This window comes from Typopeltis vanoorti, chromosome 10, assembly GCF_054136105.1.
Source record: "Typopeltis vanoorti isolate ZY-2024b chromosome 10, IOZ_Tvanoo_1.0, whole genome shotgun sequence".
In the NCBI taxonomy this organism is placed as follows: domain Eukaryota; kingdom Metazoa; phylum Arthropoda; class Arachnida; order Uropygi; family Thelyphonidae; genus Typopeltis; species Typopeltis vanoorti.
In genome coordinates, this window is record NC_143558.1 from 135,256,183 (window position 1) to 135,267,958 (window position 11,776).

The 11,776-nt window shown below is 32.3% G+C and overlaps 1 protein-coding gene across 1 annotated transcript in view; it reads left to right on the forward strand.

Annotated features, from left to right (window-relative positions):
* LOC150102821 (uridine phosphorylase 2) overlaps window positions 1–11,285 on the forward strand; it is a 78,650-nt gene extending 67,365 nt beyond the window's left edge. Inside the window, exon 8 of the mRNA XM_090398805.1 lies at window positions 4,126–11,285. Coding sequence (XP_090254931.1) covers window positions 4,126–4,265 — 140 coding nt within the window. The 3' untranslated portion in view covers window positions 4,266–11,285. The remainder of the gene's footprint in view (window positions 1–4,125) is intronic.
* The last annotated feature ends 491 nt before the right edge of the window (window positions 11,286–11,776 follow it).

Consider the following 11,776-nt stretch of genomic DNA (forward strand, 5'->3'; position numbering starts at 1 on the left):
TTCCAAAAAAAAAAAAAAAAAATTATTTGTTTAGGATATCGATGTTGTCCATTCGGTTTATTGTACTTTAGTTTTTCTTCTATTGATTTTTAGTTCTTTTAAAATATCTTCGTTCCTTTTTTTGGTCTAATAATGCGTATTTTGCAATTCTTCTCATGAATTTCATTTCACTTGTTTTTATTCTTTATCTTGTTTGTTTATTGCCCAAAATTTGCTGCCATATAATAATGTGGGCACTGCTAAAGTTGTGTATATTTTCAGGCGTGTTTCTTTTTGTACAATACAGTATTTGGATTGAGAGTTCTATTTATCAAGCCTTACTTATTATAGGACACGCGGGGAGAAGAACGCGAGTTTCCGAGTGAAAAAACACCTTACATTCGTATGAGACTGGCTAACTCACCTTTAGTCGAAAAAGACCAGATAAAGGTTCCTCACGAGACTGACGGGAATCGAACCCAGATCTTCCGACCAAAGGGCTTCGTCAGTACTGACTGAGCTACTTAGGCTCTACTGTTCTGCTATAATGTTTAAAATTATATATTGCTCTTTGTAAATTCTCTTCCTTATCTGATATTATTCCCCGATAATCTGCAAATAATAGTATTTATTTTGTTGTTCTGGGAAATTTCTATACTTGGATTGCTTAAGGTGTTCCACTGTATTAATATTTTATTAATATAAATATTGAAAAGCGTTGCAGACAGAGGGCAATCCTGTCATCCTTGGTTTGTAGATTGTTTTTCAGACATTTTTTCATTTATTTTTATTTTTATTTCGTTATCTTTGTATATATTCAATACTGCATGTAGTAAAATATTAGGTATATTTATTCTTTGTAATATATCAAACAGTATATATCTTTTTACTTTGTGAAATGCATTTTTCATAATCTATAAACAGAAGATGAATTTCTAAATTAAATTCTCTTCTTTTTTCTATAATTAGTTTTAAACAAAAAGCTGCAGCCATTGTAGAACGTCCTTTTTCTAAATCCCTTTGGACATTCTAATAATATTTTTTTCACTTTATATTTTCAATTTTTCATTAAGTATTCTACTATATATTTTGTAGCATGTATTCAATAATCTAATAGCTCTTTAATTAGCAGGTTTTATTTTATTCCCCTTTTTAAAATATATGTATTACTATACTTGTATTTCATTATATTGGTGTTTGTCCATTTGTATATATTTTATTTTAAAAAATTAATCTCTGAAATTTTTTCCAGCAAATTTATACAGTTAGAAGTTTATCCTATCTTCTCCTGCTGATTTAGCATTTTTTAATTTTACTTAGGTTGTTATTGTATCATTTAAAGGATCTTGTAAGTTTTTGGTGTATTTTTTTTTTTTTTGATGTTAGTATTATCTGTCCAAAGATCTGTAAAGTAATCCAAGAATTATTTTACATCTATTTCACAATTTATATTTGCAGTTTCTTTTATCCACATTTTCATATGTATTTTATATTCATTGGGTCTTATTTTGTATATATCATCTACATATGATACAAATTTTTCCCAGCTTTCTCTCTTTCCGGTTTCTTTTTTTTTTGGCTATTATTCAATTTCTATTTCGTCCGCGCGGTTAGCCTAGTTGCTGTGCGCTTCGCAACCATATGCGAAACTGGGGAAGAAGTGTCCCTGGTTCGATTCCCGTCGAAGACGTGAGGAACTTGAGGATCTTCCTTAGCCACAGCCAAGTTTGTTGGTCTTGGGCGCGGGCAGTAGGATTTTTTACTGCCAATCTGGCGTTTTTCATCCCGCAAGTAGGCAAACCGGCCCCGTGAACATACGCTTCTACAGTCAACCAATATCCCCCCCCCCCAGCGACAGGTCGGTTAGGAGTGGTACTAACAAAGGTCGGATGTAAGTAACACGCGGACCCTGCATAGGAAGCGGGAATAACGCGTAGTGAAAGAAGAAGATTCGATTTCATCTTGTTTTTTGCTACTTGACCATCTTTTAAAGGCCAGCTTTTTATTTTCAAGTATTTGTTTTATTTCATTGTCCCATATATGTAATTTTTTTGTTTTTAGTATTACTTTTTACTATATATTATTATCATTTGCATTGTTCTAAATACTTGTTGCATCTATTGTATTATATTTTCATTACAATTACTTCTTCAATGTGAATAAATTTCATGTTTATGAAACACGCCTGAAAATTATGCTCCCAGAAAATTTTATAATTAAAGTTAGGAACTAAAGAACAAAATGAGAAATGTGTCACTTGGCTCATAACATCCTTTCTATAAAAATAAAGTAAATTCTTAGGTACAGGTTCTGTATTCTGTTATGGATTATTTTTTAAAAAAAATCCAATTTCAAAAGCCATTAACTGTGTGAATCTTTCCCAGTTATCAGAATATCCTAACAGCATAATGATCGGCATTATCAGACATCTCATAATGAAGATCTCTTTCGATCCTTAAACGGAAGTCTCCACAGCTCAGCTGAAAAATTTTAGGATTCATCTCTGCAGGTAGTTTGTCCAATCCCCCCCCCCCTCATTTTCACATTAGGTACAACTAGTATTTATTATTGTCTTACAATCACTTCAAAAATGATTATGTTAAAATTGCATGTAATCCATCCATCTCTTCATTGGACATCCACAGATGCCGTACGGTCACTCCCATGTTTCTTGATGTGCCACACCAGTCCTCGCCATGTGGTCATGTTGTATGCTCTTCTGGAGGCTTCAACTCTCTGAAGATCAGTCATTTCGGACACACCATCTATCCATCTATCTCATTAACGGTCTACCCCTTCCTCTTTTTCCAGGAACTTTACCTTCTATTACTGTTCCGAAGTATCCTAAAGTATTTTAACTTTTTTTCTGTCAATATCCTTAAGGAGCTTTAAAGTTCTACTGACTCTTTCTAACACCTATCCATTTGTCCGTCTTTCAGTATATGATATCCTCAAAAGCCTTCTGGAACACTACATCTCAAAAACAGCTATCCTTTTCCTATCTGATTTCTTTAGGTTCCAAATGTCTCATCCATAAGTCGCTGTTGTAAAAACAGCTGCATCCAGAATCCTCAGCTTTGTTCCTGTGGCGATAGATCCATCCTTTCAGATTTTAGATAGGTCTCTGACTATTCTTTTAGCTATTCCTAAAAGAATAGTCAGACTAATTTCACTATTCTGTGGCAAATAAAAGAATTCTGATATTATCCTCATTCACCCGCATCGAGAATTTTTCTGCTATGTTAATAAATTCCTCCTATTTGCTTCTCTGTAAACTGTGAAGACATTAGTCCTTCGGTTGGAATCCTTCCTGCAGAGCGAGGAAACGTTTTTGAAGGCTTTTTCATTTGAATGTAAGGTAGACGGTCTCAAAACAACTTGAAGTTTTTCATCCTGTGGAACAGATTTTTTAAATATTATTAATAGACATAATTCAACGGTTTCACAGTCTCAGTTGCTTCGGTCATAATACTGACCTCGCGCCTCAATTCCAGATCAGTATTAGATGCATTACTCCTCCATCTTAATCTCACTAGCAATGAAGATGCTCACAGTTAATTTTTTTATAGAATCAAACTCGCATAAAACGTTTTAGGAAGCACATCACACAGTTATTATTAATGCAATGAAGATCGAAAAAAAGAATGCTGATGAGGCTTACTTATTGCGAAACAGAAACTCAGGATGATGAATTAATGGATAATGGATTGTTAGATTGTTTCCCAACACTCTCCTATGCAGTTCTTTCGTCTTCCTCAATCTATTTCTCCTACAGAACAAAACATATTCAGTTTTTCATTCTTCCTAGACTAATTTCACTATTCTGTGGCAAATAAAAGAATGAAATCATTTAACAAATTTTGTTAACTTCGAATTTTCCTCATGTTACCCATTATTATGCTTTTTTAAAGGACATCCATTTCTTGATTCTATTTGTTCTATCTTTATTTTACTTTTATAGTCCTTTTCTTTTTACATTTCCTCACTTATTTTTTGTCTATCAAAACTAAAATGCATTTCCATTGTTTCAGTTACAAAGCACATTATAACTCAATATTTGTAAAGAATCTGAAAATGTGTTTTCTTATTCTAAGACTAAGATTTAAAGTTTGGCTTCAAAAATTAAGCTACTTGGGCTTATTACAGGAGCTGTAATATGTGTCACTTTGCTGGACCGACTGAAAGGAGACCAAGTTAATACTCCCAAAGATGTTCTGGAAGAATGGCAGTGCCGTCCTCAAGAGCTGTTGGTCAAATTCATAAAGAAACGATTAGGAATTATTTAACCAAACAAAATAATCTTGTTGGGCAAGCAGCTAAAAATTTAAAAGCTTGTTGTAAATGAAAATTTGTTATTGTGTTGTGGTATATGAATGATAAACATCAACATGTTGTTTATATGATATATGTAATGGTGTTTTCCAAATACTATAATAATGAGATTTATTTCAAACGAATCTGCTTTTTTTAGATTTTTTAAAAATTCTACTAATGTGCTTGCCACTGTTTGTATAGTATGGTAAGCTAATGTTGGTTGCAGAACATATTGATGATATTTAAAAAGTAACATAGTGATGGACTCTGTAACTCTTCTTTCGTGTTGTATTGGTAGTGTGCTAAGTTACCATTGGCAAAAACTAAACGAGGCTTGGTATTTTCGTACAGTGATAAAATTAATCCCCCCCATTATAAAGGGGAAATTTTAAAGATTTGACTGGGTTAGAGTTGTTTTGTGTTTATTCGTGAGGATATCAGATACAGTAGTTGACAAAATCAGACATTCATTTACTCCGCAGGTCTATGTAAATTGTAAATTTTGTGATTAAGGTAATTCGAGTAGATCACCAGTAAGTAAATGGTTTACCTCCAGTTTTAAAGAGGCTGTCTGATATAGGTGTTATAAATTTGAAGAAAAAATTTTTTTATTTAGAATGTTTGAATAGGTTGCAGATATCAGGTACATCTCAGAAAAGTGATTTAGATTTTATTTTCTAGGACGTCACCTGAAATGTTTTAATTGATAAATCTGATTAATGATTTCTTTATAATCTTAGCGTAATGCTAATGATTATCAGAGCAACGTTATATATTATGTTCTTGACTGCCTGAAGTATTTATAATTTATTGTGAGTGTATTTAAAATAATTTGCTCCTTTAAAAACACAGTTCACATTTTAAAAGTATCTTAAAGGATTGGATTTCACATGGAATCCATTCGTGATACTTTCAAGATATATTTAAGTCGCATTGGCATATTTCCCTATTTCTAACAGTCGTAGAAAATGCTGAATGTATTTTGATTGATCCATGTAGGTGACTCCACTAAATAAACGAGGCTTGTCTTTATTCATACAGGGGAAAAAAACGGAGGCCAAAAAAAAACAAAAAAACTAAATGACTCAGTGTTTATGTAAAAGATATGCAACTGAGTCTTTTAGTTCTTTCTTTTTGCACTGCAAGATTTTGTCATTGCTGAACAATAAACATAATTTATAGAGTGCTTAAATACTACGCACATTTTATTTAAACAACATTTGTCGTAGCTCAGTCAGTATCGACCATGCCCTCTGGTTGGAATGACCTGGGTCTATGGCGCGAAGAACCTTTATTAAGACCTTTCAACTGATGGTGAGCTAGCCGCTATCAGGGAACGGTAGACAGGTTTTTCTTCACGTAAATTCAGTGTTTTGATCCCGTAAAACTTTTTAGAAAAACACACGCAATTGATAGCCATGCAGAGGATAATTATAGGGCCGAATGTAAGGTTGTTGTTGTTGTGGTTCCTAAGCTATAACTTTTAAGAGCCCCTCCTTCTCTACTGAATAAATTTTCGGTTATCCATACTTAGCAGATGCCTCTTGTAATGTGATCCCTAAGCTGACGCTTGTCTAGGTTACGCTTAAATCCAACCATGGAAAGGAGAATGGGACAGAATTCATCAATATAATAATTTGCAGCTTATGCAAATCATTATACAAAATAGAAGAATATAAGCAAACTATAGATTTACCTGAAATTTTCAAAAATGTGATTCAAATATATATTTCGTGAATGATTTAATAACTGAATTTGTGTTGCTACTTTTATTTTTAGTTTAATTTCTAAAGATTAGATTTTATAAGTATTCTCTTTCATAACTTCATATTTATTTTTATGCATCTTTATTTTTCTTTAGCATTCAAACTATATGTTTTTGCATAAATGATTTACTTAGAACGTTATTATTTATCCGTAAGTTGTATACTATAATTCATTCGTCGTTTATATTACTTATCCTTAGTAGAAAGGTGTTTTTATTGAATTTGTTTTGATTGTTTGTGATACTTCGTAGATACACAGAACATTTAAGGATAAATTTCGTCAAACTATCAGCTAAGTTGGAGCAGGTGAATATTAAATTTTCAAGAAGATAAGCCTCTCTATACATCTCATTTCTCTCCTTTCTTTTTATTATGAGCGCTTTGCTGGGATCAAGTAAGAAGGTAACTATTACACTATAACTGAAATAGCTCATGTTATTATGATTGTTTTTAACTGTAATTACATAAATGCCTGTTTCGAGGTGCCCGTGCTTCGTGGCTAACTGATACGACTAGGTTTTTCAGAAGAATGGTCAATATATGTTTGGATTCTAGTCGCGGACTAGAGTCTTTTATAGGCCTTTTACCATTGATCTTTCGCACATTTAATGTGCCTTTTGTCCTCCCCCCCCCCCCCCCCAGGAATTCGCGATTCTAAACCATGAGTTGAAAATGACCATAGAACTCCCTATTTCACATAATACCATTCATGATTAGGAACACGAGATGGGGATTTTCCGTTTGTCATACTCTCTCTCTCTCTCTCTCTCGTCACTCTAATTCTAGAAAACGGCCATTAGAAATGAACTGAACTACCGATAGTTCCGCTACGAAGGGTAGAGACTACCTGCCTTATCAATTTCTACAATTTAGGATTAAAAGAGTCCGCCTAAAACATTTTGGAAATGAAGATATAAATAATGCCGTGAAATGATTTATTTTTAAATGTTTCGAAGCAATCATTTATATATATGTATCATAGATGGCTAAAATATAAAAAAGAAAAAGAAAATATTTTATGAGTGCATCTCATTGCTTGTGCACAAATGCAAACTGTGGGTAAGCTGAATGAGGAATAACGACTAAAAACACATCTGACGCAAAAATGCAGTATTAAAATGATTTGCGAATATCTATAAAAAATTATGTCCGCATTTTTCAATATTTCTTCATCACATCCTTTTGGAATATGTATACGCACACACACACACACACACACACACACAGAATATTACATTGCAGGAAACCCATTTCATCTTGATGCGATGTGTTGTATAGACCTTAATACATTGTTTTACTGATGTAATAAAATAAAACACCACCAGACTGTTCAGCGAACACACATAACCTAATATGATATAATGGTAAACTGAAACTATTCTCTGGGTTTAGTTGGCCAAACATTCCCAAAATAAAACGGTCGGCTATATTTAATTTAAAAGTTAAATGAATTAAATTGCCGATAATTCTATAATAATACTTGAAACGTTTGCAAAAATTCTTAAATAATACAATTATGGTATCTCTCTCTTATACTTCTATAAGTATGTAATTTATTGTAATTATATCTTTAGAATGTATAGTATAATACGTTTATGCTATAGAATTATATAATTAGAATTATATAATTATGATATATGTGTGGGTGCTACATATAAATACAAACTATTATCAAAGCGAAACAAAGATGTCGCCATTAGCAAATATGGGTTCTAATATAATATTAGTCGACTAATATGATAGTCAGCAATTATATTAGTGGGCTAATATAATAGCTGACTCTATGAATGGACAGATATTATGGTAGCTTAACATGTAAATCGTAGGACATATAATAGTCTGGTATATAATTTATATACAGTCTACATCTATCCAGTAAAAAATGGATACTGGTTCTGTTTGTGTTTGCTTACATAGAGGGCGGACCGTTTTCAAGAAAATGAAGAATAAAATAAATAAAATGCCAAATAAATAAAGTATGTTGAATAAAATGAAACTTTCGAGATTTTTTATGTCAAATATAATGGACCCTAAACTTTAAAAAAATGCTACAACAACATTTTCCCCCAAAATATTCCAAATATATTGATAAAAATTATGTTAAAATATAAGATTGCAAAAGTTGCTTTGTTGAAGCGAATAAAACAGCACTGTCCTTATTATTATACTTGCTGTTTTGTTTTACGTAAAATAAAAAAAAAAAAGAAATGCTTTTAGGAAATCTCTGTCAGATTTCGTTTCTCGCACAGTTTAATTAAGAAACTTTCTTGTAACGCTTCAATGGCTGTGAAACAAACAGGTTCAAAAGACGTAGGAAAAAGTTCTTGCCTAGTTGGCGACTGACTAGAGAATCTTTCTACGCTACACCATTTTTTTTCACCGATTCTCGAATTAGTTGATCTTTGATCCAGATAACTAGGATGTTTGTCCCCGAAAGAAACTGAGGTATTACCCACGCTATTCAACATAATCGCACCCGGAACTTTGATAGAAGCACGTTAAAAATAAATAAATACGTGTTAGAATTTGGAACACGAGATCGCGGCAGTCGTATACCATAGTATGTAAACTTCCATCTAAACAGATGGAAACTAGAAACGCACTCATCCTCGGATATAATGAAAGTGTAGACGAGCTGCCGACCAATTTTCAGAACGCTAGTATCCACTTCTCACACTGTATTTAAAAGGAATGAAAAACCAGTAGAGGATATTTTTAAAAATTTAATAAATGTTGTATAATTTCACTGGATAGCTCTTTGTCTTTTTCTAAGAAAATCATCCCAGTTCTTCGAATGATTGAGCAGATTAAGTGAATCGCAAACTGTTCTTTAGTTTCTTGAAAGGTTAGTTATCTTTTTTTTTTCACTTATTTTTAATCCTTAAGACTTAAAAATAACTGGAAAAAAATTTTGGAACCTTTTTTTTTACTCCTTGCAAAGAGTTTAGTGCCTATTCGTGACTCTGGACAGCGGAGTCGCAGACAGGTTTCGCATTAAAGAAGAAAATTTATAGATTGATTGCAAATTGCAATCAATCTATAAACGTAATCCGTTTTAAATAAAATATTTTATTTAAAAATTTCCTGTTTATTGTAAACTTTTCCTGACTTTTATAAAATATCTGTTTGACCCCACGACATTCTTCGCTCTACTAATTACTCTCCTCGAGAAGTTTGGAGCGTCATGAAATATTTCTATTTACAGATTTTTAATTTTTTATATATGTCCCTACTAAAGTTTTCGTAAACGTATATTACATTGGTACCGTGGGTCGGTTTATTTTGTTCTATTTTAATTACATTTATATATTTTTGTATTTATTTTTTTAACGTAGTGCTTTTTATAATTGAATTACAAATCACTTATCTCCGGAAATAGTTCATATTGAAAATGGCACATCAACGTTTTCTGTTGATTATCATGTCACATCGAAAGCATTAACTGTGATTTCTATCATGCAGTATGAAGAAGAAAAAGAAAAGGAGGAATATATGACGTCACATTACCGAACACGGTCAGTTAAATACCAAATATTTTGGATGGTTTTCCAATTACAAAGTATGAATATAATTTTTGTCTTTCTCACATGCGAAAAGTTTTAAACTTATAATACATTGGTACCTTGGACGAGCTAAGGATGTTTTAAAATCTTTTCTTTTTCTTTTTTTTTGCATTTATTTCTTTTTTACATATTCAGAAATCCCGCTCTAAAGACCAAACAGAACTTTTCAAGTAATTAGGCCTCCAATAAGCGAGGCGGTAGTCTCACACCAGATGAAATTCATCTCCCATCTAAAGAATACCACGTCCATGATGGGATTCCAACCCGTAGCTTGTTGGTTGGAAGCCTCTCACTTTATTAGAGCCCCCTTTTTCCTCCCGATAATCAGGTTGTAAAGCTAGATGAAAATTAACTACTAAAAGTTTATTTTCAGCATTCCGCATTTGTGGACCAGGTTGAACGAGTGGTCATTATATACATTCTTAAACCAACAAACTGCGGGTACGAATTCCATCTGTGGCTGTATGGTTAGTAAATCGCTTTTGATGGGAAATGAATTCATCGTCAGTGTGAAATCACCACACTGAGTGCTGGGGGCTTAAAGCGGCTCTGTTTGGTTTCTAAGCAAGTTCTCGATTAGTCGGTAGCCCGCCTGTTCCGTACTAAATAGACTAAATAGTCTTTTGGCGGGAGTCCCATAAAATAAAAGAAGTAGGAGTCTTTTAAAGATCTATAAAATGTACTTGAAAATTAATTAAGCACATATAGATTTTTAATAAAATCAGTTAAACTACACAATAATAAATTTTAGGAATAATTGAGAAATATATTGATAATCAAAATAGTGAAATTTTAATTATTATATTTAATTGCTAATGGAAAGAGTGCCTTTTTGCTACTAGTTGTTACTTTGATCTGAGATAGAAGTGGTAAATTATTGCTTTATCCTGAGAACCATACGTGACAAAATGTTTCGTGATTACCTTCGAAACCTTTTATCCCAAATTAAGAACCACTGGTGATTAGTGGTTCTTAATGCGTTTAATGAGGAATATCATACCCTCTGAGAGTGAAGAAAAAATGCTAGCGTTTTCAAATCTGATGTTTTGTACCAATATCTATTAAACAATACACCTTTAATGTTAGAATAACAATCAAGATCAACTGTATTTTAATATTGAAATAAATGTTAAATATTTAGGATATACATTTTATAGAAATATATGATGCATTTTATGTTATGCAATTTTATCCGTTTTCAAAATATATTCTTCCTACATCGATGGTTTGAAACTTGAATATTTCTATTCTTGTTCTTTTATGGTAATGTTGTTGCTGTTTGGTCACACGTAGAATGGAGTACTATTAGCGGATATTCACTACATATGCCTGCAAACCTTTCAGATAACGTTGATGAAAATATTAATCTAGTTATTTGTTATTGTTTTTATTACTTTCGGAACTTGAACTTAGAAGAAATAATATTAATATAACTAGATTTATACGTGTTTTATAGTTCGTAATACAGTAACTCTGAATCGTGTATTGATAAATTATATACATTTTTATGTAATTTTCAATCCTTCTTATGCTACTGCTAGGAATCAACTCTGTTTGTTATTTAGGGAAAATGAAATTTGCTGTTATATATGTTTGGATTTATTTTGCAAATCCAGTGTATCAGGTTAAGTATCAATGAAATCAATAAAAATATTTTATTTTGTATTTGTTTATTGTCTTGCAGTATCGCATAATATTCACAAGATTAAAAGTATAATTATTATAAATTATAATAATTATATTTACAAATTATTTATAAATAGACGTCTTAGTAGTAGGGGTGCTAGCAGCAACTGTCCATTTCCTGACCTGGCTTCATGTATTGCTTGTCGGAAAGAATTTTGTGATGAATGTTTTGCTGATAGGCTAAGTTAGCTGTTAGTGGAGGTAAACTGAAGATGCCTTTTCCTCCTGCCCTCTTACAAATACAGGTCATTCAGCAAAAGTGAACTGTCAAAAAGTCTACGAGGGGGGTCGGAGAAAGATGAACCTTTTCTCATCGCTGCTAGTCGCTCTCACGTGGAGAGGAGAGGGTTTTCCTCAGAGAAACTCGAGTGTTTCATCTAGAAAAACAGAAAAACCGCCAATGAACACACACAATTAGCATACATAATAGACTCGCCTCGTGGCCTTCATGCTTTTGTCGTAATATCA